A 25336-nucleotide genomic window follows, 5' to 3' on the forward strand; every position below is an offset into this window, starting at 1 on the left:
AGCTAATGCTGAAACTGCAGAAATTTTCAATCCATATCCTGTGTCTCCAGTGATACTTCCCTCCTCCAGCTATTCATTCCGACATTAATTCTAGGTCTCTCTGTTGCACTCAGGGTTGAACCTTGTGGTAAAATACTAGTGGTGTAGTAACTGCAGGAAGGCATATATAATTTCCCCGTCAGAGTGGTTTTAAGGGCCCTCTTTCAGTGGGCATGATACATTAGAGAAAAGATAAATGGTTATGGGCCCCAAAAAATCTGCGGAGTCAACACATGTGTGAGAAATTACCATTTTAACCTTTAATCATTTTAGCCAAGAAGCAAACTCTATTTTTATTGCTTATGAACAGTAGTGCTGAATTGGCCATGAAGCACTGATTGGCAGGAAAAGGCCTTGCAAAAACTGGATTCCCCCGTATAAGTTGGGAAGTACACTAAGAAGCCCAGTTTTAAGGTGGGAAGTGGGTGGCAGGTTGGGGACAGAGCCTGAAAGCAAAGAAAGCCACTGAGTAGCTCAGGGTTGAGCTGCTGTAAAGAAAGACCATGCTGGGCCCTGGAATGTGGTCTGAGAAGCAAGTCCCGCCCTTCCTGGATCTCTGAGAGTGCAAGGGATCAAAGCCTACAGATAAAGAAACCATGGGTCCTTTCCACACCTCCTCAGTGCTGAGAGTGGCCTGTGTTTCCCAGCTGTAAATGAGGTCATCCTTGCTGAGGCCTGGATGATAATAGGTCCCTGGTTTACTACATGTTTTCTGTGTGCCACGCGCTTTGCTAACTGCTTTATAGGGAATATGTTCTTTAATCCTCCAACTCCCCCTTGCAGTACGTGCTATAACTCACTTTATGAATGAGGAAATTGAAGTCGGAAAGTGGTAAAACCCATTTGCCCAAGACTGACAGCCAGTTTGGTGGTAAAAGCGGGATTTGAACCCAGAGACTGGCTATGGAGCCTGTGCTTATCTTCACTACCACACTTTTCAATAGCATTGCTTTTCAATAGCGTTTGTGAAAAATGATAGTGTAATGTCCAGAAAGTTAGAATGAAAAAAAGTCGCTCAGATTACCAGGGAATCTGGAGAAATGCCCTTGATCCTGGTCTCTATAAAAGAATGATAATGCTATTCTTTACCCAACCTACAAATGTATTATCAGGATAATGAATTGGTCATCAGGGCTCTTAGAATCTTAGATGATTGAGGATGTTTAGTTAAATAATGAGCAAATCAGTTTTCATATCCCTACTCAAGACTGAAGTCCCCAAACTGGGGTCACCTCTCTTCAACAACCAGTTTGGGGTTTTAAAAGTAAAATTCACATGCATTCCATCTAAGTCAGAAGCCAGAAATTCTTTGTTGAATACCATGAAGGCATTTCTGCAGGGAATTCATCTGACATCTGACAGGATATCCCCTGTCAAGCAAGTAGGGTACCCTGTGGGGGGAGCTGGGTACCCAGCTTTTGTCTTTGAGAACCAAACTTTGCTCTCTAGTTGGCCTTGGTGAAGAGGGAGTTTGGTAAATCAGTTCTACCCCTTTTTCTCCGTTTCCTCCATCACTTTCTTGGATTAAGACCTGCAGCACTGGGAGGTGGGTTAACTGCAATAGACTCCAAAATGGTTTCCTTACAATGCTTTTGAGCAGGTATAGGAAAGGATTAATTTGTAGATCATGAGATAAAAAACTGTCATCCTTTTCCTAAGCAGAAAGAAATGACAAAACTCAAGAAGGTAGCATTATAGTCTATTTTTTCCCCCGGGAAGTTATAAATTCTGTGCTGTAAACTGCAGTGCAAATAGCATTTTTATAGATGTCAAGAGAAATATAAGAAATAGATGGTTTAAAAAAAAAGAAATCGATAGTTTTGAAATTATATACTCGTAAAAAGAAGATATTTTGGAAAAATGATCCAAGAAATCCTCTCTCATGAACATAAACATACACAAATACATACACGTGTTCCTTTTTGACTTTGTCATCCCATTTCTGGAAATTTATCTTTAAGAAATTATCCAAAAACCAGAAATTAAGATGTCTATTGCATAGTTGTTTTTTTTTTTTTTTAAGATTTATTTATTTTAGAGAGAGTGTGTGTTAGTCGGGGGAGACACAGAGGGGGAGAGAGAATCTCAAGCGGATGCCACACTGAGTGTGGAGCCCTGATGCAGGGCTGGATCCTACAGACCGTGAGATCATGACCTGAGCCAAAATCGAGAGTTGGATGCTTAACCCACTGTGCCACCTGCATAGTTTTTATATAGCAAAATATTTGAAATAGTCTATGTGCTACTGACACACCTGATAGAATATGTATTTATTAAAATTAAAAGTATAAAACCATCAAGCAACATGAAAATGCTTATTTTATATAAAGGAAAAAAGCCAAGTATATAATAATGACACTGTGCCACTTAAACTATATATTTTTTCATTTCTAGAATTTCTATTTAGTTTGCTTTTGACTTTGCCTCTTCACTTCTTTTTTTTTTTTAATTTTATTCATTTATTGGAGAGAGATAGTGAGAGAGAAATCACGAGCAGTGGGGGATGGATAGAGGGAGAAGCCGACTCCCCAGTGACCAGGGAGCCCAATGTGGGGCTCAATCCCAGGAGCCAGGGATCATGACCTGAGCCAAAGGCAGACCCTTAACCGACTGAGCCACCCAGGAGCCCCTGCCTCTTCACTTTTCATACCAAGCTGTTCATTCTTATGGTCACTATTCTTTCCATTGTCTTAGCATCTTTATTTTTTTTTAAGATTTTATTTTTAAGTAATCTCTACACCTAATGCGGGGCTCAAACTTACAACCCTAAGCCAGCCTTCATTGTCCTAGCATTTAAACATACTTTCTTGAATATTTTATTTCAGATTGTTCTCAGGGTACAGATTCTCTTTTTTGTTGTGACGTTCTTTTCCTTGGGCCATCTGACGTTTTCTTACGAGCATTACTTCATTGTCTTCAAGTGTGGTTGTCTGTGGGACTCCCCCACTCCCAGGGTTACGAGGATGTGATTTTGCCTTGCCCTTGCCCAGACTCTAGTAATTTCAGTGGCCCCAGGCATATTGTGTATTTCTGTACCACTTTTCTGGGATGGTTGATTGAGTCTGAATTTGTGCCACGACGAGTTCAGTTCCTCAGCAAGGCCTGAATGTTGTTTCTTATCCTAAGGGGTTAAGTCCTGCCCATTGCGCCTGTGGATTCAGCTCTCATTAACTGCTAAGGTTAATGTTTGTAGCACCTGCACTTCCTTTCTCTCCCTTCAAACTCTGTTGTACATTAAAAAAAAATTTACTAGTGCTCGCTTTGGCAGCACATATACTAAAATTGGAATGATACAGAGATTAGCATGGCCCTCGCACAAGGATGATGTGCAAATTCGTGAAGCATTCCATATTAAAAAAAAAAAAAAGTTTACTCTTCACCTATCATTTCTATGTGTTTGTAGTGGGATGTCCCATCTACCACAATGACCAGAAATACTTGGTTATTTTTTCCATTTACTGCAACTATATGAAAATGTATGTGTACATAACCAGAGACTGGAAGGGGACTTTGCAAATGAAAAGATTTTTATGGGTAGAGATGGTGGGTGTAACCATTTTTCTTTATTTTGCAAATATTCTGTATTGTCATTTTATTATCTCTAAAACAATATAAGGATCCTCATTTTTTTTTCCACCATTGTCTTTTGTTTCAGAATGCATACACTGCAACTGCCATTAACGGGACCGATTTTTGTACATCAGCACAAGATGTGCTCAAACTCTCATCCAAGAATTCAAATCATTTTACGTCTGTTAACTGCTTTGGAGACTTCATAATTTTTCTAGGAAAGGTGAGATGTCTTCACTAAAATAGTAAATAAAAGAACTTGGGATCCCAACATCAAGCCATACAGCAAGGTTTTGAAAGAACAAAACCTTGAAGTTATCTTGAGTGCTAACTCCATGGTGGGTGGCGTCCTTCATCCTTAATCCTCTGAGGTATCTTATTTGGCAGATGAGAATACTAAGGCTTAGTAACCTGTCTGGGATCTCCCAAAGGAGTCAGGATTTGAATCAAACCCTTAGCTCTTAGCTATACTCAATTCTCTCTACCATTCTGAGTCCCACTTTTTCACATCTAAAATGAAAATGTTGGGACGCCTGGGTGGCTCAGCGATTGCGCATCTGCCTTCAACCCAGGGCATGATCTTGGAGGCCTGGGATCAAGTCCCACATCGGGCTGCCTTCATGGAGCCTGCTTCTCCCTCTGCCTATGTCTCTGCCTCTCTCTCTCTCTCTCTCTCTCTCTCTAGTGTTTCTCATGAATAATAGAATCTAAAAGAAAAAAGAAAAGAAAAGAAAAAAAGAAAAGAAAAGAAAATGCTGCTAGCCTCGTAAAATGGGTGTATTTTCTGGGGATTTTGTTATAAAATATATGGAAGTAGTATTGGAACCTAATAAAAAGTCTATCACTTAAGGGCAATCAGTACACAAATATAAAGACAGATTGTTAATGTCCCAGGTAGAGCCAGAGGTACATTTCTGCTGTCATCTGAGTAGTACTTTTCAGGAAATTATATGTAGTCTTGTATGCAGCACAGTGAACAAGCATCACAGAGATCATCTCGTGGTATAAAGGACAAGCCCTGAACTTGGGGTCTTTAACAACTTCGAGCCTCAGTCTTCATATCGGAACCAAAGAGAACACATGGCCTTTCTAGGTTGTAGGGAAGAGTAACTGAAATATTGATGAAAGTGGTAGGATAGCCCCTCATTGACCATGCTTCAAGTTGAGGGTTCTTTACACTGTGCCACATGGTGTGTCCCTTTCCATGTGACTGTCACCCACCAGGCCTAATCCTGCACACCTGTTTGCCTGATTCCACTTCCACTTGATTGCCTGCCCTTCAAATTCTTGACCACAGACCTCCTGACCTTCCTACCACATCTTCACTATTCCAAGCTTAGATACACTGGCTTCTTCCAACCATTCATCCTCAAGGACATGAATGCTGAGGCCTTCGGTGGTGCCCCAAAGTGAACAAGAGCTTGGTCTCCAGTTGTAACCTGGCCAAAGTCAAATGAGGACTCATGGCTCATTTAGCATTTTGTGCCTCTGTGGCCTTTGGTAAAGGTCTCTAGTGCATATCAGAGTTAACTGTCAGTAACAAGTTATAACATGCATGGATTTCACAGGGGTATGTTAGTTGCACATATTTTCATTTTAAGGTTCAGCTGGGCCCCCAGAGACTTTTTTCATGCAACAGTAGCTCTAGAAGTACAAACTGATAAATGCCTCTCTAAACAGCCTAAATAATCTTTGTATTTGAATGGATAATACTGTTTATGTTAGTTCAGTAAGATTGTGGGTGATACGTTGTCTAATAACTACTTCCAAAGAATCTTTATAAGTCTTTATAAAAGACTTTTATTTTAGGCAGTAATTCATTTTCCTGTATTTCTTGAATGAAGTAGCATTCAGACATTCACGTCCACCATTGAGGATATCTGAGGGCAATGGGGATTCCAGACGGACATCATTTTATATGTTAAAGAATTAGGTACATCATAAGTCTGTAATTATGTTCCTGGAAATTATTATATATGGCAAAAGCCTGGATTAATCATATTATCTCCCCACACCAGCATTGGAACACCTTTCCACTTTAATCCCCAGGGTAAAGCAAATCACATGCTAAACTACAGTATATTCACTCGGTGGGTTGTTGCACCATTATTTTAAAATGACGCTTATTAAAAAGCTTTTAAATGAAGATGCTTACAGGAGTATCAAGTGAAAAAACTAAAAGTTTTGGAGTATCATTCCATCTATATAAATACAAAAACCAGGCACAGCAAACATGTAAATGCATCTGCCCTCTTCTCCCTCCTCCAAAGGGCCCTTTTGGTATCATGGCTCTTTTCCTCTTAATTTCATTGTACCATATTTTCTGACAAGCATTTTTTATAATAGGACACACTTATGCACACACACACACACACACGTATGTATATGAACTTACTTGTAACTAACAAAAATCATTTCTAAAATATTCCAGCCAACCAATTTATATTTTCAACAAACTCTTGTTTTGACAGGTGTTGGTGGTGTGTTTCACTGTTTTTGGAGGACTGATGGCATTTAACTACAACCGTGCCCTCCAGGTGTGGGCAATCCCTCTGCTGCTGGTGGCATTTTTTGCCTACTTGGTAGCCCATTGTTTTTTATCTGTGTTTGAAACTGTGCTGGATGCACTCCTCTTGTGTTTTGCTGTTGATATGGAAACAAATGATGGATCATCAGAAAAGCCCTACTTTATGGACCAGGAGTTTTTGGTAAGCAAACATTCCACTTCCCGTTGCCATCTCAACCCTCAAAATCTCCAAAGTGTAGAAGATTCACACATAAAGGAGGCTCATGGCCTCATTTTCTCTTCTGGAGGGCTCTGTGGGCTTCTACCACAGGCCTAAATGTCTGGAGATTCAGGTTCTGTTTCCGGAGGCTGAACCCACTTCCCTCATTGAACCCTTCACCTTGGAGAAAAGTGAAGCTGAACAATTAATACAGACTGCATGACCTTGGGCAGGTGTTCTGGACACAGCAGTCCAAGACCCTTTGGTGCCATAGGCTTGGTCTGGCCTTTTGGGTGGTCTGGAGGCTTAACAGTTGATCTCTCTCTGAAGCTTTCTTGCCTCCTCAAGCATCACGTCAGACCCTCTGGGCTTCAGGGGGCACGTGTGGCCTCTGTGCCAGTATCCACAGATCTGCAGTTCTCAGGCCTCTTACTAACCGAGGCCCACCGATGCAGGGCAAGCCACACCCTGTCAAGTCCATACTGCTTCTATCGGAAATAGCAGGCAGCTGTTGCCAACACAGTCGTTGCTTATTTGCCTTATCAGGTGTAGACAGGGATATTCTAACAACTGAATGAAGTCTCCATGTTGTCTAAGTCAAGTGACGTTTATACTAAATTTTCCTTCATACTGTTGCCATAAGTTAGGTGTTAAAAGCTTTTTAAGATTTCATTTTTAAGTAATCTCTATACCCACCGTGGGGCTCAAACCCACAACCCCAAGATCAAGAGTCGCATGCTCTGCCGACTGAGCCAGCCAGGGGCCCCGAAGCCCTCTGGTTTTGAAACAGCATTCAGAGCACTCCTCGGTTCAGCCAGGCACTGAAGTTCAATATGCACTTCTACGATTTTAAAATTAAACATATTCTCAACCTCTTCCACATAAAACATAGAAATACAATAGCACTTTATTTGTATGTACCCTAAGGAAATTATTTCTGATGGGGATAGGAAGCTAACCGAGGCTTCTTTCCCCGACTTGCACTTTTCTGATTAAAAATCCACTTGGAAATCTATCCCCTAAAATATTTTAATTCAACAGGGAAAACTTTAAGGATTGAATTCTCCTAAATGATATGGTCAAGTAAGTGGTTGCCAAAAAGTGTGCCAAAAGGTCTCACTCATTCTTTTGTTTTTCAGAGTTTTGTCAAAAGGATCGACAAATTAAATGCAGCAAGGGCACAGGGAGAGGAGAGCTCATTAAGGAACGAAGAGGGAACAGAACTCCAGGCTGTTGTGTGATCAGTGCCCATTAGTTATTTGTCCCTGGAAAGGGGTCTTCTTCTCAGAGCCATTCACAGAATAAATGGTAAGGTTGATGGACCCTATTCTTCTTTTTTGTCCTTATTGTTTGACCATCATTAGGCCAGAACCATAATAGTAGATGCTGTTCCTAATTCAGTGGTTCCTTATTAATATTAATGCACTTAGGATATGAATATAAAATACTGCTACCCTGTCCTCACCAATGGTCCTCAGAATGATTTTAAGATTATTCCAAGTTGGATTTGGGTTGAGTTTGAGGCATTTGAGACTCAATGGAATAAGCAAGGGTCACATGATGCTCAAAAAATAGTTTGAATTTCGGCTGTCATTTACTGTGTACCGTGGGCAGATCCCTTCAGTTTGCTAAGCCTCAGTCTCAAACACAGGCTGTGACGTCGTATGGATTAAGTAAACCAACGAGGGAATGTCTCAGAACAGTACCTGGGGAGGGGAGACCTTTTAAAACTCTGCCTTCACCTATCTGGACGTCAGCCAGAAAATAATCAGCCTGTGGCTCATATGAACGTTCAAAAAAAATATTTATTTATAAAAAATACAATGGGATAAGTTTATGCTGAGAAACGCAGCAATAAATACAGTTGAAGAGAACAGAGCAACTCTACATTGATACATTGGCACAAACAGGAAGCAAACGCACCACCCAGACCCGACTCTCTGCAGGCCGACTTTGTACACGCTCCTTTAGAAACCCCACTTGGGAAAGCTCTGGTCAGTTCAGGTAAGAGAATGAGTACACATATAATCACAAATGCACACGGATCAGGACTTTATTTAAAGATTAGCAAACAATACTGTGGAGACATCGGTATGTAAATCTCTTAAACCGCTGCGTCTTAAATTTAGTCGGCAAAGACCACATTTAGCTAAAAGCATGAGTTTAGTCCTCCACGTAGAAACCAGATACGGGACTGCAAAAAAAAAAAAAAAGAAAGAAAAGAAAAAAGAAAAAGAAAAAGAAAAAGAAAAAGAAAAAAGAAAGAAAGAAAGAAAAAGAAAAAGCTTCCTATTGTCTGAAAATCCCAGTTTATTAAGTAGATTGTAAAAATGCATAGGTCTTTGATGAGAGAACTGGCTGCACGAAGGTACTCCCCTTTCACAGTGTTCCTTTTAACTTCATATGCGAGTTATTGCTTCTGCTGTGGGACTGGACTGTTACGGCACTAAAGGCAGCTATTGGGGGAAGAGGCAGGGAAAGGAAGAGGGAATGTATGTAAGGCAGTATTTCCTTCAGGTACAATAAGCATAATAGTGTTTTAGGAAGACAAGATAAAAATCACTCAAGGCTAGCTTGGTTCTCACTGAATAAAAACAACGGGCTAAATACTGAGCTCCTGGTGGGACCTAGTAATCGATGCCTTGGTCGCCGTATTGGTAATCCCGGGGGTAGTCGTCTGGGTACTCGCCGGGGTACTCCTCTGGGTACTCCGCCTGATAATCGCTATCACTGATCTCAGACCCGTTCGTTCCTGTTCCTTGACTTCCGTTGTGAATGACGGGTTCTGTGGGAGCGGCGCAGTACTTGGGGTCGTATACTTGCCGCCCCAGCCCGTACACGCTCATTCCTTTCTGGGAGGCCACTTTGTTGGTTCCCATCTGTAGAGAAATTGTCGAGTTGTCCACTGGCTGCAGTGTGAGCTTCTGATCGTAGATGTCTCTTCTGGTACCTGGTGCTAACATCCCCGCCTGGGATTAAAACACAGGACAGAAGTTGAGGCCGCAGCTAAAGCCTGTTCTTGCGAACATCCCATCAACTAGGGCAGTCGCAGTGAGTGGGAACATGCAGAGGGGGACGTTATTTCTGGGGCAAAGCGAGCTTACCCAACAGTCCTGATGCTGAATCCTTCCTAAGAAGCCCTATTCGCCGGCTCTCAGGCCAGATCAGCCCTTCCCTTCAAGTCCTTGCTCTGCTGTCAAACTGCCTCAAAACGAGCTAACGGACTTTAAATTTCTCATCTGCAAGTGTGGAAAAATCCCACCCACTTCGGATTTAGGAGAGGATTAGATAGAAAGAACGTAAAGACAGCATAATGTGGGGCAGCCTGGGAAGGTACCGTGAGTCCCTACTATGACCACATACATTCTCCAGTCCCCCCCATTCCAGAAGCTCATCACACGGCCACCAGAAATGACACTGAGCAGCCCTTAAGGACCTGAATCTCAAAAAGCCAGCTGTGAGTACGGTACCTCATACCGCGTTTCTGCATTTCTGCTAAGCAGACACTTCCAGATTTAACTGGTTAAAAAAAAAAAAAGCAGACTCAAATGGCAGCTATGAGAGACAATGCCACATGTGGCGGGACACGTTCCAGAAAGGGCAAACAATAAATCTCGTCTTGAGGTCATCAGGGAAGAGCTTCTTCAAACCTTATCCCCACTCTTGTTGGATGGGAGACCTGCCTGCGCTCCAGTGGTGGAGGGAACCTCCTTGGGAGGTGCTGCTGATCTATTTTTAACAAGGAAATACTTCCATCTTGCAGGGTGTTAGAATACTGGCCTTCTCACCACGCTGCAGTTCGACCTACATATGTTCACACATTTAATAGGAATGCTAGCTAAGTACTTCTTATATTTTTTTATTCTTTTTTTTTTTTTTTTTAAATTTATGATAGTCACACAGAGAGAGAGAGAGAGAGAGAGAGAGGCAGAGACAGGCAGAGGGAGAAGCAGGCTCCATGCACCGGGAGCCCGACGTGGGATTTGATCCCGGGTCTCCAGGATCGCGCGCTGGGTCAAAGGCAGGCGCCAAACCGCTGCGCCACCCAGGGATCCCTAGCTAAGTACTTCTTAGAGCACCAGATAGTTTTACCTCCCAAGTTAATTAAGGGATCCTATAAAAATTAAAAGTCCAAGGCATAGCAATTTACTTGGATTTGGATCAAGAAATAAACTTGCTATAATAAACTTATCTTTTTTCTTCTGGTTAGGTGGAAAGGTGGCTCTTCTACTTCTAACTGACAGAAAAAGCCGTGAATCACACCATACTTGTATTACTATATAGAAAGAGTCCTCTGATTCTTTTTTTTTTTTGCTTTCTCAGCAAAACCTACTTTCCTGAAGGAATGTACTCTAAATACACCATAGGACCAAAAAAAAAAAAAAAAAAAAATTCAAAAACCACCCTTTGAACTTAGTTAATAAAGAATGAAATAAATGCTAATTTAAATAACCCTTCTGTACTCTTTGCTACAAGCACAAAAAGGCATTGCTTACCTGGCTGGCTCCTTTGTTGGTGCCCATCTGCAGACTAATTGTGGTCTGGTCAAAAGGCTTGTCAGTTTGCATTTTGGGATCATAAAGATGCCTCCTGGTCCCATAGGCTGTCATACCCGCCTGGCTGGCACATTTGTTGGTTCCCATCTATTAAGATAAAAATAAAATTAGCACTGATTATCAGAAGTCAACAACAACATGTATGACCAGCCAAACTCTCTGTTCTACTAAAAAAAAAAGATGGAGGGGCACAATTGACAAGTCCCTTTTTGTGCTGAGGCTAGCTAGATACAAAATCTCCATGCTTTCCCAAATTTCAGGGTGCTCACTTTAAAAAGAAAAATTTAAACAAGTTTTTAAGAGGGCAGAATTATGAATGATTATTTTCCTCTGCTCCTCTTCTCCCTACTGTTGATAGCACAGATAACCAAATTAAGAGGTACCTGCTTCAGCCACATAAAGGGACAGGAGCACTCTCTGGCTAGGCACTAGGCTTTTCTACTACAGATGTTTGTATAGAGTGTGACTGCAAATGCCAGGTGTCTTCTCTGGCAGCTCAACAAGGATTTCTTTAAAGTTTCACCAAAATCACCAACATCTTCATGGGAAAAGAGCCACATAAAAAGAATGAGGAATGTGAAGCTCAGAGGAACAATAATTCTCTTCTCCACTGAGTATATGGCTTTAAGACCAACCAGTATACCCATTCTACTGGTTGGGGACCCATTTCTGTTGATCTTTTTTCTTAAAAAGGAAGGGAAGAGGACAAATCACTGCAGTCCTACCACCCAGATTTATCTTATGTATCTGTGTATGTATTAATACACATGCATACAGATAAACACACAAAAATATGCAGGTGCATCTTTAAAATTGTGAGGACACTGACCATAGTGTTTTAGAACGTGATTTGTTTTCCTTAATCTTTGAATGCTTGTCTATCATTTTTACCTTGCTCTAGAGTTACTTTTTGTTAAGTTATAAGTTAACCAACTGATTACTGTTTTGAATTTCAGGTTTCCAGTTTCTTACCAGATACAATTTTGTACTATACAAAAACAAATCCACCTCATATACATTCAGTCAACAGAGGGGCACTGCATCAAGCAGGTATCAAATGTAGTAAAGCCGTTAGCATACTGGACATTTAGCAGTGGTGGTTTTGTGACACTCTCCAGGGGAACAATGTGAAGGGGGGTAAAAAAACAAAAAAACACTTAGTTCAGGTTGTTTTGTTTTTGTTTTTAATAGCGCTTGGCTACTGTATCATGCAGATAAATGGCTTTAGCATTAAGGCTTTGTAAAACTGCCTCATTTGGTCAATAACGTTTAGTAATTTACAAAGTACATTTTCTTAAAGACAATGTAACTGTGGGGGGAAATCTTTTTCTAGAGCAACAACTGTCATGTCCGATGGCATGCCTGAGGTTTCTTTAAAAGCCATCATCAGTGTCCCCTAGGCTTTAAGCGGACATAAATTATATGAACTACATATCCATCCCCCAAACCTACATTATGATTCATCTTATCCATTTCGTACTTATAAGAGACACACTTCACGTTGTGAGAATTAATGATCCTGAAGAAGTGACTGATCAAGTAATAACACATTACTTACCTGCAAACCAATTACACTTTGGCCAGCTTTTAATTTTCCTTCATCAAAACGTCTTGTTTGTTTTTCAGCATACTTCACTCCAATGTCAATGGTTGTGTGGAATCCTTTTGTTTTAGCCTAGACAGAAATTTACACTTACTAAAAAGAGACACGAAAATGTGGAGGTTCCGCCAAGAGTTTTTTTTTTTTACAGAAGGAACAACAAAGAAATGACATTGTCCACAGATGAAGGCCTCATTAGGTAATACTCAAACCAGGGATGAAAAACTTCTTTAAGGCCATTCAGTAATACAGGTAGCTCTGAAATGTAAGTATTCTAATTAAGCTCTCTTAGGAGGCAGTTGATGTCAGCAGCCTTTCCACAAAACTAATAATTATGGAGGAGACAGAGGCCCCTCCCTGCCTCATCTGAACTCCCACGGGAGAGAGGAGTCGCACTTCATCACTAACACAGGGGTCCTTCTAAAAATCCGCCATTAAAGACATATACGTACCAGGCCTGCCAGAGCCACCAGCGTAGTCTGAACCTGGGTCATGTTTCCATTCTCAAAAAGATCATTGGCTTCAAATATGTCATGTGGCTTCATGCCATAAGCCTGAATAGCTTTAATAAAGTTGCCAATATTCTCCAGCTATAAAGGAAAAGAGCCATGTAACTTGGGGCGCTCAATACTGACGTTCACGTTATCTAAGAATTCTAAGTCTTCGTGACTAGTAGTAAGGTGCCAGGCAGAAAGCTGCTTGGCAAGGCTTCTTGGCCAATAACACACTAAGCACAGCTCCCTCTGGAAAAGGAAAGAGTAGAGAGTATTTCATAATGGGTCACATAATGGTCTTTTTAATATTTTTATGCAGTCATTTTTTTTTCAGTTCTTCGAAGCCAAGATCGCCCTCAGAGATTTTTAAGAATTCTAGGATTCTGTCAGAGTTAGCCAGGGCTCAAATTTTGTCAAACGGTATGTAATTACTCATATTAATAAGTTACGTTTTGACGTCAATTTAAACATAAATTTGTGGTTACTAAATGCTTTTTTCCTTATTATCTCAAAACACATACTCAAAATATCTAAGCTTGCTTCATCAGACCCATTCATGAACTAAGACTGCTTAATACAGTGTTACTCTATAGTCAACCATTAGTGGTTATGTTAAGCCCCTTGCTTTTCCCCCTCATTTATCCTTACGGTCTGGGTTGTATTTCTATTTCTCCACACCTAAGTGGTGCTGAATCCTCCCTCAAAGTAGACAGACTAAGCTCAGCATCTAACAATCACAGAACTACAGAAAATACAGCCACGTATACAAATTTCTGCTAAAATGTCTACTGTAAAACGAAACAAGTCTTTGCTGCATACAGAATAACTGAAGGCTGCTGGTTTGGCTGTTACCTGAGGCCAGTTTAACGAGGACTCATTAACCTTCTTCACTGAGCCCGGCTGTAGCTTGTTTATGAGCCTGAAAAGAAAAGTGTAGGTGACATTTATTGTTCACACAAGAACAAGGACTGGAGTGTAAAGCTGGTTCCTTTCACATCAGTGAAGGAAGCATCGAAAACATGTGTGAAACTTCAAGGTCTGACACCCTGGATTGGGAAGGAGGACGACACAGAAGTCCGTGGAAAGGACCAGAAGAACAGAAATGGCCACAACTTACTCGCAGAGGATGATGCCATCTTTTAAGCCCAGCTGAAAGTTGGTGCCAATGCTCATGCCCGTCACTTCTTCTATCCAGTTTCGAAGATCTTCTTCTGCTTGATGATCATACTTGGAAGCAATCTGAAAGACAAGTTAACCAGCTTTGGAAGGATTTTCACTAAAGCATCAAAAACTGTTGACTTCAACTGGCTCTTTTATTATCCATTAAGACCACAACTGTGACAGGCAGTAAATTACACTCATTGGAGTTCGCTGGCAAATCTAACCAATGATTACAGCTTCAGTGACTAATAAAAAAAATCTTTGGTGAAGGCAAATGTTAACACAGAATCTGAATAGTACGTGGAAAGAAGCTGGGATAGAGAAGGAGACACGATGGATCAAGAGAAGACAGATTTCCACTCATAACACACAGGAAGCACAAGAGTTAATAGCATATTACAAAATGGCACCAGCTAGATTAAATTTTAAAGATTAAGTCATTAGGGATCCCTGGGTGGCGCAGCGGTTTAGCGCCTGCCTTTGGCCCAGGGCGCGATCCTGGAGACCCGGGATCGAATCCCACGTCGGGCTCCCGGTGCATGGAGCCTGCTTCTGTCTCTGCCTCTCTCTCTCTCTCTGTGACTATTATAAATAAATAAAAATTTTTAAAAAAATAAAGATTAAGTCATTAATTACCACCCACAAAAAAGGGGGCAGTAGGATTCTGACACATGCAACTATTTTACATAGTATCTTCATTGGCCAAGACCTTTCAGGCCAATAGTTTTGTTGCCTGCAAAATTCTGCTGTTTGTATCCCTCTGTTCAGCCAAATGCACACTGTGTGTGAGCATGTGTATGCACTCCTCGGCACTAATTATTGTACTTCCGGTATGATATTGAAGCTCTGTTTGTCGTCTATACTCTATGGGCTCCTCCCAGAAGTCACTTCTAGACTGTTAGGATCTAGCACTGTACCTGACATACATTTAATAAAACGGAAAGAAAATTTAACTCTTTGCTTACAGAATTCTACAATAACGCCAACTATGCAACACAGATGCTCTTCTATTATATGTGCTAAACCCTACTACACACAGGTTTTCAAAGATTTCTTCATACTTAGACCAGAAACCTCAATTAAGAAAAAATAAAATCTACACAAAATATTGTTATAAACCACAATGCCCAACTTCCCAAGATTTTCCTTGTCCTGGGAATATTAAAGAAGCTGGTCTACTAATTAAGAAGAACACAGCTGGAAAGAAGAGAAGATTAGGAGTCATTTTCCTTCTCATTACACAGGTGAAAGTGCCAACAACACACAGATAATGCCCAGGGAGATGGAGATCATGATGAGCTTGTAAGTGACTATTGCAGCATCCACGGAAATGGAAATGAACGGAGGAACATTTGCTTCCATAAAACATGATTAAGTTTCACTACTGAAATATAGTCTGATGGCATTTTTGTTATGGAGAGGGCCTTCAAGTTCTAGTTCCACAGAGGAGCCCTCTCCCGGCCCCTCGCCACCAAGAGGCACGGGTGGGGTTTCTGCTTTACCTTAGAGGGTCATTTAGAGAGACAGCAGCCCTTGACCTGCATTTTCCCCCCAAGTTAGAGAAATGGCACTAGGCCTCTGACCAAATTATGGGTAATTTATTTAAGCTGTAGATTTACTTAGCCAGAGTTACAAACAGAAATTCAATGAGTTTACATTTTCATAAGTAAGATAACCAACACTGTGCAATGTATCATCGATCAAATTCTGGCCTGGAGGTTAGTTTATAAAAGACAGGTCAGGTACAATGTAAAGCTAGTACACAACAAGTGTTAGTTGTGTACCCTCTAGTAACTTCCATCACCTAAAAACACACACACACATTTATTCTGATTTCCTGCCAGTCGTGGTTACATAGGATCTGGATGTGGGAAGAGGAAACAAGGAGGTTAGTGATGCTGGGAAAGTGTTGCCAAAGGGACAGACACCTCACCACTGGTAAGCAGGAAGGTGCCACCACTCCTATTATACCTCAGATACGCATTCTTAGATAATGAGTATTCCCCCCCACCCTCATGTCCCACTCCAGCATATCAGCCATCTCTATCTATATAATGGCACCTTTAGAAAATGGAATAAATAATTTGGCAGAAAAAAATCTTAAAACAACTATATTTTCATCCTGGATTCTTGTTTTAAGTGACTAGAACAAAACCTATCAATGCGGGTGGCTAGGAGGGGTTGTGGTATGGATGGAACAGGAAAGGCAAAGAAAAAAAACAAGTACTCCTTAAGCATTAGCTGTGGAAAGCAATCTGGAGTTAATTTTTTTTCAGATGCAAAGCACTCTCAATTAGGAGTTGCATTTCACAAATCTAAAGACAAACGGTGTGCTGTGCTAAGGTAGGAGAGGTTCTATCTTGGCTGAGAGTTGGCTCTACACCTTGCTATGGGGCATAGTTCATTCATCTTACTTCTGACCCAGTTCTTGTCCATACAACAAGAAGGCTGAATTCAATGAGTATACTAGGTGTCTTCCCATTCTATGTTGTCTGAACCATCTGTCAATTGGCAAAAATTATAAAGAAATTCATTCTTTTTATTTTTTCAAATGTAGAAAATGGAAGTTAAAGAGTTTGGGGCATTTTTTGAGGGGATGAGACCAAATGAGACCAATCAGTATTCAACAACAACAAAAAAACCCATAAAAGCATATTTTTCATTTACTCAAATGTGTCTGACAGATTCAATGTTATGCCCCAAACCACAAAGTGATTACAGATCTAACGTTAAATATCCTAGTAGAAGAGCCAGAGAGAAATTTATCTTCTCTGTTGACTGCTCTCATCAAGGGAGTGATGAGAGAAAAATCAAGGACTGCAATCGGCTGGACCTGGGTTCAAATGCTAACTCTACCACCAACTAGTTGCAAGATGGGGCTCTGGACAGTGGACTCTCTAGTCTTAATGTAATAGCACATGCACAGGAAAAATTCATAAGCACATACATGCCAAGCTCAAGATCCCAAGTGATAAACTAAAAATGCAAAGTCAGTATGCATCCACATTCTGTAACTTTGGTTCTGGCTTAGAGTTTTCCTTTATGTGAAGGAGCAACAAGGATTTTTCTACCTAAAGACTGCTAATATATTTTTTAAAGATTTTATTTATTTATTCATGAGAGACACACACACACACAGAGAGGAACAGACACAGGTAGAGGGAGAAGCAGGCTCCATGCAGGGAGCCCAACGTGGGACTCGATCCAGGGTCTCCAGGATCACACCCTGGGCTGAAGGTGGCGCTGAACCGCTAAGCCACCCGGGATGCCTGCTAATATTTTTTTTAAATAAGTGAGCTTTCTGTAGACAGGCCAGCTAAACAATTCAAATTTCAGGAGTATGTACTCGTTTGAAAAAAAAAAAAAAGTTTAAAATGAAAAAAAAGAAATCCTATGAAATCACCTAGGGAAAAAAAAAAATCTGTTTCAAATCATCTTTTAGCTCCTGGCCTGCAGCACTGTTCCATAAGACACAGAAATTGGAAGTGCTTCCTTTAAAAGTGTATCAGAACAAAACCCAAGCAAATGTGGTTATATTCTTTAACTACAGAGGTTATTTTTTAATTATTTGATATATACAACTTTTAAAATTGAGGGCCCAAGAGCAATTAAAAAGCTTTGGCCGATAAAATTCATTCACCATTTCTATCTAAAAAGCTTTAATTTCTGAACATCAGGCAGAAAAAAGACACTTTCTTCCTTGAAACAAGAAAATTAGCTTAGAAAATTACTTCGTTAATACATCGTGGGAATTCCACTCTGATTTGTTTAAAAGATCACTCTTCCGTGTTATCTATAAACATCATTTTCTTTACTCTTCTTCAAGATTGATTTTTATCTGATCTTCCCAAACCACCTTCTCAGAGTTTCTGCCTGGGTCTTTAGAGCACACAGGGGGGCCCGTTCTTGGTGGCCAGGCCTCCTTTCCCGAATACCCCTTTCCCAGAGCCAGGCCTCCTGACCGTTCTCATGGGGAGGCACACTTCCAGGTAACTTTCGTACCCCACTGGGAACACCCACTGCAGGCTCCTCACTAATATTCACCAACATCCCCCTTGCCAAATACAATCAAAAGATGAAGAAAATGAAGACAGGAATAGGCCTCTGGGGCATCTGGGCTGGATGACCGGCCCCCTGCCTGTCCTGCTCCCACCCCGCTGACATCTGCAGGTGCCCCCCCTTCCTCCTGTGCCTGCCCTCAGGACCAGTGTGGCTTCAACCTGCTGCCCCCTCTTTGCTCCTCAGAAATAAGAGCACCAGTGTGGAGTCGTCCTCTGGATCCAGGGCAGCTGAACCTTTCTAGCTCCAGGACTGTTCTTTTGGATTTCTAAAATAACAGTTGTTTAAAAAAAAATCATAAACGATAAGTAATAAATAATACAGAAGTATGTAAAGCCTGCATTTTCAACGGGGTATAATACTGCCCCCCAAAAGGGTGAAAATGGGTTGAAAACTACCATAGACATTACAATAATCTATGCCCCTCCCCAACAAACTCTATCCCTTTGTACTAAATTGGGTGGGAGACAGGAGGCAATTAGGAAAAACATCTACAAACTTTCTTTGGGAAAGCAATGATGGAAGCAAGGCTGAGAAACAATGAGGCAGTGAAAACGCACAGCTCTCTCCTCACCTCCTCACCACCACCACCCCCAACCCTACTCCTTTCCAAGAGGTAAAGCACCTGTCTGTCTGCTACTTCTTCCACATGCACACATATATTAGGGTGCATCCAGTACAAAATAGCACTAGAATCAGACCCCCTTCACAAGCACAAGCGCAGAGGGCCTCCGCTGTGTAACAATAAAGGGATCAGATGAAAGCCCGCTGGTTGCCCACAGCCATCCCCCTTCCAGGTACTGGAATCTGAGAAGTTTCCCCACCAGAATTCCTAAAAGGGGATACAGAGCAGGGAGGGACACTGAGCTTCAAAAACACCTCAATAAGTGATCCCAGAGTACAATTCCTGCACTGTTTTATGGTGCTTCTTGGCATTTGTGGGGAGCATTCAGCCAAAGTGCAATTTTATAAAAAGGTGGGGGTGTATCCAGCACGAGGGACAGTGAATGAATATATATACATACATAATACATATACCTATGTATACACACACACACACACACATATGTATATATAACATACAAGAAGTGTCTGAGGGTCCTGTTTATGCCCAGGAATGTTCTAGAATCTACAAAGAATGAAGATGGATCTATTCCATATACTCCTCATGATGTATTCTTACACAGTGCTTGATAAAACCTGGAAGCAGACAATTCCAGATCACTAGGCTCCCTGTTGCATGCATGTCACCAAGATAATCCAGCATTACCCTAAACCCTCTAAGCACAATCATATTCAATGCAGTTCCCCTCTTTTTCAAGTGTTTCTGTGTTATAGATTTTGTCTACTTATCTGAGAAAGAGCACAGGAGGGGAGAGGGACAGAGGGAAAGAGATAAACAGACTCCCCCCTCAGCAGGGAGCCTGTTGCCGAGGCCCAATCCCATGACCTGAGATCATGACCTGAGCTGAAGTCAGATGCTTAACTGATTGAGCCACCAGGCAAGACCCCCCCACACACACACTTTAAAAAATATTCTAGTTATTTATTTTAGAAAGAGAGCACAGGGGCAGAGGAGAGGGAGAGTCTTAAGCAGACTCCATGCTCAATCCCACCACCCTGTGATCACGACCTGAGCTGAAATCAAGAGTTGGAGGCCTAACCAACTGAGCCATCCTGCTGCCCCATGGATTCTTCCCTCAATGTCTTTCTTCATTACTCCTTCCTTTCTATCTTTCAAGCGGTTACTGCATACCAGTTAGCTTCAAAGGCAAAGTCTCTGCCCTGAAAAGCTTACATGCTAGTAGAAAGCGATAAACACCTATTAAAGATTTTGAGAGAGAACGAGTGAGCACATGCAAGCACACACGTGCATAAGCAGAGGGAGGGAGAGGAACAAGCAGACTCCACACTGTGAGTGGAGCCCCATGCGGGACTTGATCCCACAACTCTGTGATCATGCCCAACCAAGCCACCCAAGCGCCCCAACAAATACCTATTACATAAGGTTAAGAACATTTGCAAAATAGTAATAGAATATTGAAAATAAAGGATTCAGGGGAGCCTAGTTGGCTTAGTCGGTGGAGCATGTGACTCTTGATTTCAGGGTTGTGGGTTAGAGCCCCACACTGGATATAGAGAGGACTTAAAAATAAAACCTTAAAATAAAATACAGAACAGAACCCACTGGGACTACCACTGTCCTAATAGAAGGATCAAATAGATTTTCATCTGAAAAACTATGATGCCTCTTCCCTTCTTCATTACCTGCCATTCTTGAAAGCTCACACAAGCATGAAAATGCATTGGCTTTAACATTTTCTTATCTACCTTAACCCCCCACATACCTTTGCAAATTTTTAAAGTATGCATTCACATTGTAGATACAACAAACTAAAGATCACCGGCCTGGTAATCAAACTTTAAAAACTGCCCAAAACTGTGTTCCCAATTCTAGTGTGACCTAAGTAAGCAACTTAATCCTGGTGACCCCATTTCCCACTGTCGTCTTCCTTCCGGGACCACTGTGAGCATGAAGCCTGTTCCACGGGTATAGACGGGCGCGTCTCAATGCCTGACACATCCGAGTTAATGCTCTCCTTTTATATTGGCTTGAGTACAGAGGCACAAAGCTTTCTATTAACCAATCCCCACTGCAACCTGTTCACTTTGTTGTCTACAGTTCAAAAGGTTCCACTGGGACTTATCTGGGATACTGCCCATCACCACTCATCTCAAAGCTCATTCCTGTCTTTGCATCCCAAATTCTCATTCTTTTTCAGATTATTGATGAAAAGGATGAAGTGCCTGCTTTTTAAAAAGCAGAAATCCTTTCTGATGGGGGACTCTGGGAGGTGGGAATTCTACTGAAAATCCCTTTACATTTGGGCTAAGAAGGTCAAGACAGATTGCATGCCTTCCTCAAGGTCACTATAGAATCCGAGCCCCATTCTAAGAACTGTGCTAAAGATCTGAGAAATGATCATATATTCCAGAGCGATGGAAAACTCTATTTGCCTCAAGTAAACAGGAAGGACACCTAAAAGCTTTTTCTCTTTCCCATCATTTTTGTTTACAACTGAAACTCTGGGAACTCAAAGTCAACATCCTTGCTGGTGAGCTTCTTACAGATACCAGAAAAAGTTTCAACTTTGTGCTCCATGTTGCTCTGCTGGGCTTTATTCAAATGAACCTTTGTGAGCTGAATGCCATCCAGCATCACGTGGATCTTCTTGCGTACGATTTTGCTTGGGAAAACCAAGACCTCCAGGACCGTGTCATGCACGGCTGTCAAAGTGTGGATCCTGGGACGCTTGTGTTCATTCTTTGTACGGCTTTTCTCAAGTTGGCTAAGGCAGAGTTCTCTGAGCAATAAAGACAACAAGCTTCCCACTGAACTTTTTCTCCAATTCACAGGCTAGCTGGATTTGGATTTTCTAGAAAGATTTTAGTTCCGGAATAGGAACAAAGGTGATAAGAACCTTCCAACCACTGCCAACTTCAATTTCCTTGGCTGCTGTTGCATTCAGCTCCCTCAGGTGGGCCCTGGGGTCCCAGTTCCTCTCCAGCTCATGGAGAGCCTGGTAGATGCCGGACTTGAACTTACCTAACCTCTTGCCATGGGGCTTCATGATCTTCGGGCTCAAACTGAACATGGTCTTCTCCTGGGTGAGAGCCTATGGGCGTTTTAAAGTTGGGTCCTTCTCTCGGAGGGACAGCTGGACCTTCAGACCAATGTATCAGCATATGGCACCAGCTCAGTTTTTTTTCTCTCCAAATATGTATACTCAAATAAATGCAAAGACATTATGACTCAATGGACCAATACTATGACACTGACAAAGTTTTAAAATAATGTAAGAGGAGTTGGGCCACTGCCTAAACAGCTTATAATAAATGTTAAGAAATTGCAGAAAAAATAGAAAGTCAATTTTGTCTTATCTACCTAGAAATGGACCTTCAGACTATATAGTTTAGAATATACATAGTTCAAGGTTGAACTTTGAACCCAAAAAACAAATAATCCCATAAAAAATGGACCAAAGACATGAACAGACATTTCTCCAAAGAAGATATCCAAAGTCCAACAGACACATCAAAAGATGCTCAACATCAGTCATCATGAGAGAAACACTAATTGAAGCTAAAATGAGACACCACCCTCACACCTATTAGAAGGGCAAAAATAAAAAACACAAGAAACAGGAAGTGCTGGTGAGGATGTGGAGAAAGGAAACCTCTTGTATTGTTGGTGGGAATGCAAACTGGTGCAGCCACTGAGGAAAACCGTATGGAAGTTCCTCAAAAGTTAAAAATAGAAGTATGCAGGGACACTGGCTCAGCGGTTGAGCACCTACCTTCGGCTCAGGGTGTGATCCCAAGGTCTGGGGATCGAATCCCACATCGGGCTCCCTGTGAGAAGCCTGCTTCTCCCTCTGCCTGTGTCTCTGCCTCTCTCTGTATCTCTCATGAATAAATAAATAAAATCTTAAGAAAAAAAAAACAAAAACAGAACTACCCTATGATCCAGTAATCCTACTACTAGGTATTTACCCAGAGAATATAAAAACATTAATTCAAAGAGATACATGCACCCGCATATTTATAGCAGCCTTATTTACCATAGACAAGTTATGGAAGCAGCCCAAGTATACATCGATAGATGAAGAATAAAATCTTGCATTTGCAATGATACAGATGGAGCTAGAGAATATTGTGCTAAGTGAAATAAGCCAGTCAGAGAAAGACAAATACTATATAACTTCACCATATGAAAAAAAAAGCAAAAAATGAGCAAAGGAGTAAAAATAAATAAATAAAAGCGAGCAGCGACACAATCCAAAAAACAGACTCTTAACTATAGAGAACTGATAGTTACCGAGGGCAGGCGGGGGAGGGATGCTGAATCATTATATTGCACATCTGAAACTAATATGACACTGTATACTATCCTGGAATTAAAATTATAAAAAACGATAAAAAGATAACATCTAAAAAACCCAAAAAGTTGGACTTTGAAATTTTAAATCTCAACAGGTTAGGAGCAAGCCTAGAGGCTGGATTCCCAGAAGAATCTAGACTCCGAAAGAATGATGAACAAAGATGCACATATTAAACAGCTCAGTATGTGAGAAACCTCGACAAACAAAAGTAACAGGAACCTAGATGTGGGCCCACTGCTTCCTGACTCCCACCCAGAAGGCGAGGACCTCTCTACTACAGGCTCAAGAGCCTGCTGTCATGCTAGAGTGGACTCCTGGAAAGAGGGCCTATGGTGACCACCTCCCTCGGCACCCCTCAACCCTCCCGCCCCCTGCCCAGGTACTTGCACCCATGGCAAGCCACATCCAACGTGCCTACGTCCTCTCCTTGGGGGCAGGCCAGGCTTTAGTTCTCTCGTACCCCAGAGTGCATGCCGGGTGCATCTGGCCCATAAGTGGGTACACAATAAATGATTTTTCATCCACGGACAGTAGCAGCCAACCACAGAAATGTCACAGATTTAAAGATCTTGTTTCGGAAAGGCATCTGCATTTGAATGCTGCTGGGTTTTATAGGCGCCACATCTCCTCCATCTACCAATCTAGTAATCTTAGATGGATCACTGGGGACATATTTGTTTTACTTTCTCATAAAAGTCCCTATGTCCATGGTGCTCCTTATGTCCAGTTTAGTAACTCTAGAAGTAGGGCCGGGGCAGAAGCAACAACCACGCCCTCTGCTGATCTCGGTCAAGGCAGGAGGAGCTCCCAGTAATATGTACCTTGAGGCTTAGATTTACAACTGTTCCCTTATGGGGTTTTTAAATATATTTATATTTTAAAGATTTATTTATTTGAGAGAGAGAGAGAGAGCACAAGCGGGGGAGGGAAAATCTCAAGCACGCTCTGAACTGAGCACAGGGCCCGACATGGGGCTCGATCTCAAGACCCTGAGATCAGGATCTGAGAGCTGAAACAGAGTCGGACACACTACCAACTGCACCACCCAGGCACCCCTGTTCTCCTCTGTTTTGATGACAAATTAACAACTGACAACCTGGAAACTGTTGGGCATACTTATTAAACTTACAGAAAATTAAATCGGGAGCAGCTCAAAGAAACCATAGCTTAATAAATTATTCCAGCTATATATAAAATCTGGTATTAGTACCAGATTAGTTAGTTCTAGAACTAACTAGTCACACATACTCAATAAGCTAAACAACTCTGTCCGAAAAAGCTACTGCAGTCTTGGTCTGCACAGGTATACACAATTCTTTATAAAATGCTACTGCTTGTCTCGTGTGCTTGGTAACTACAGCTCTATGGGGTAGCCAGGGAGAGGATTATTTAATGAAACAGGTGTGAGAGGAGTGTTTGAACTAGAAAACCTTATGCAATCATCACCCTTACTTTATAAAGAGGGAAAACCAACTTGCCAGAGCAAGGCCTAGAATCCTTTGACATGAAGATGCCTCCTCTACCTCATTACAGCGATCAAAACAGAATGAGTCAGTGCTTTGTAGTCAAACAAAGGAGTTAGGTAATAATCCCACTGGACCCTAGTAGGTTAAACCATATCCGCCGCATTACTGTGATCAATTCTGTGTGCCGCAGTCTAAGGGGACGCTGACAATCTGACGTCAGTTTCTAGAAGAGGCAAATGGAATGGAGAAAAGATCAGAAAAGTCATACACAGCCTCTAAAGGAAGACTGGTTAGCCAGGGGTGGCTATCTATAACCTGGTAGGGACTTGGGGGGCACGAGAAGAAACAGGCTAGCACCATCTACCTAGATGAAAGGCATAGAGGGGCGGCCTGGCCGGCTCAGTCAGTAGAGCTTGCAGCTATTGATCTCAGGGTTACGAGTTCAAGCCCCACATTTGGGTGTGGAGATTACTTAAAAATCTTTAAAAAAAAAAATTAAGTCATATAGAAGAGGAAGTCCATCTATTCTGAATGGCACACTGCGGGCAGACCCAAAGCAAGTATGTAGAAATTCTAGGGAGACATACTAGAAGCATGTGGGAGTGGAGACAGCACATGGGAGCCAGCGAAGCACAGGTGGGAGAAGACCCATGAGCAAGCCTGCTGGAGAACATTCTCTTGCTAGCCGGAGGAGGCCGGCTGGGTGTTGAATTTGAGGTTGC

General features: G+C 41.7%; 2 protein-coding genes, 1 non-coding gene and 1 pseudogene across 14 annotated transcripts in view; 2 read left to right on the forward strand and 2 right to left on the reverse strand.

Moving 5' to 3' along the window:
* Positions 1 to 25336, forward strand: part of SLC44A3 (solute carrier family 44 member 3) — a 112470-nt gene that overhangs the window by 84946 nt on the left and 2188 nt on the right. For 7 of the 10 annotated variants that reach the window (XM_077905505.1, XM_077905502.1, XM_077905503.1 and 4 more), the window contains 3 exons: positions 3695 to 3832; positions 6081 to 6317; positions 7475 to 8599. In XM_077905505.1, the coding sequence (XP_077761631.1) occupies positions 3695 to 3832; positions 6081 to 6317; positions 7475 to 7576 (477 nt within the window). In that variant the 3' untranslated portion in view covers positions 7577 to 8599. Of the gene's footprint in view, positions 1 to 3694; positions 3833 to 6080; positions 6318 to 7474; positions 8600 to 25336 lie in introns of those variants that run through there. The other 3 variants (XM_077905508.1, XM_077905509.1, XR_013384432.1) reach the window with 2 other exon arrangements.
* LOC144319804 (U6 spliceosomal RNA) lies at positions 3292 to 3395 on the forward strand. Its single transcript, XR_013385517.1, has one exon. It is a non-coding gene; the product is annotated as a U6 spliceosomal RNA (small nuclear RNA).
* The window catches only part of CNN3 (calponin 3), a 28299-nt gene continuing 11085 nt past the window's right edge, over positions 8123 to 25336 (reverse strand). For 2 of the 3 annotated variants that reach the window (XM_077905512.1, XM_077905513.1), the window contains exons 2-7: positions 14103 to 14224; positions 13838 to 13904; positions 12944 to 13081; positions 12450 to 12566; positions 10832 to 10978; positions 8123 to 9304 (exon numbers count right to left, since the gene is read on the reverse strand). In XM_077905512.1, the coding sequence (XP_077761638.1) occupies positions 8963 to 9304; positions 10832 to 10978; positions 12450 to 12566; positions 12944 to 13081; positions 13838 to 13904; positions 14103 to 14224 (933 nt within the window). In that variant the 3' untranslated portion in view covers positions 8123 to 8962. Of the gene's footprint in view, positions 9305 to 10831; positions 10979 to 12449; positions 12567 to 12943; positions 13082 to 13837; positions 13905 to 14102; positions 14225 to 21812; positions 21955 to 25336 lie in introns of those variants that run through there. The other variant, XM_077905514.1, reaches the window with a different exon arrangement.
* LOC144318497 (small ribosomal subunit protein eS7 pseudogene) lies at positions 14767 to 21861 on the reverse strand (annotated as a pseudogene).

The sequence above is a fragment of the Canis aureus genome, chromosome 8, assembly GCF_053574225.1.
Source record: "Canis aureus isolate CA01 chromosome 8, VMU_Caureus_v.1.0, whole genome shotgun sequence".
Lineage (NCBI taxonomy): Eukaryota > Metazoa > Chordata > Mammalia > Carnivora > Canidae > Canis > Canis aureus.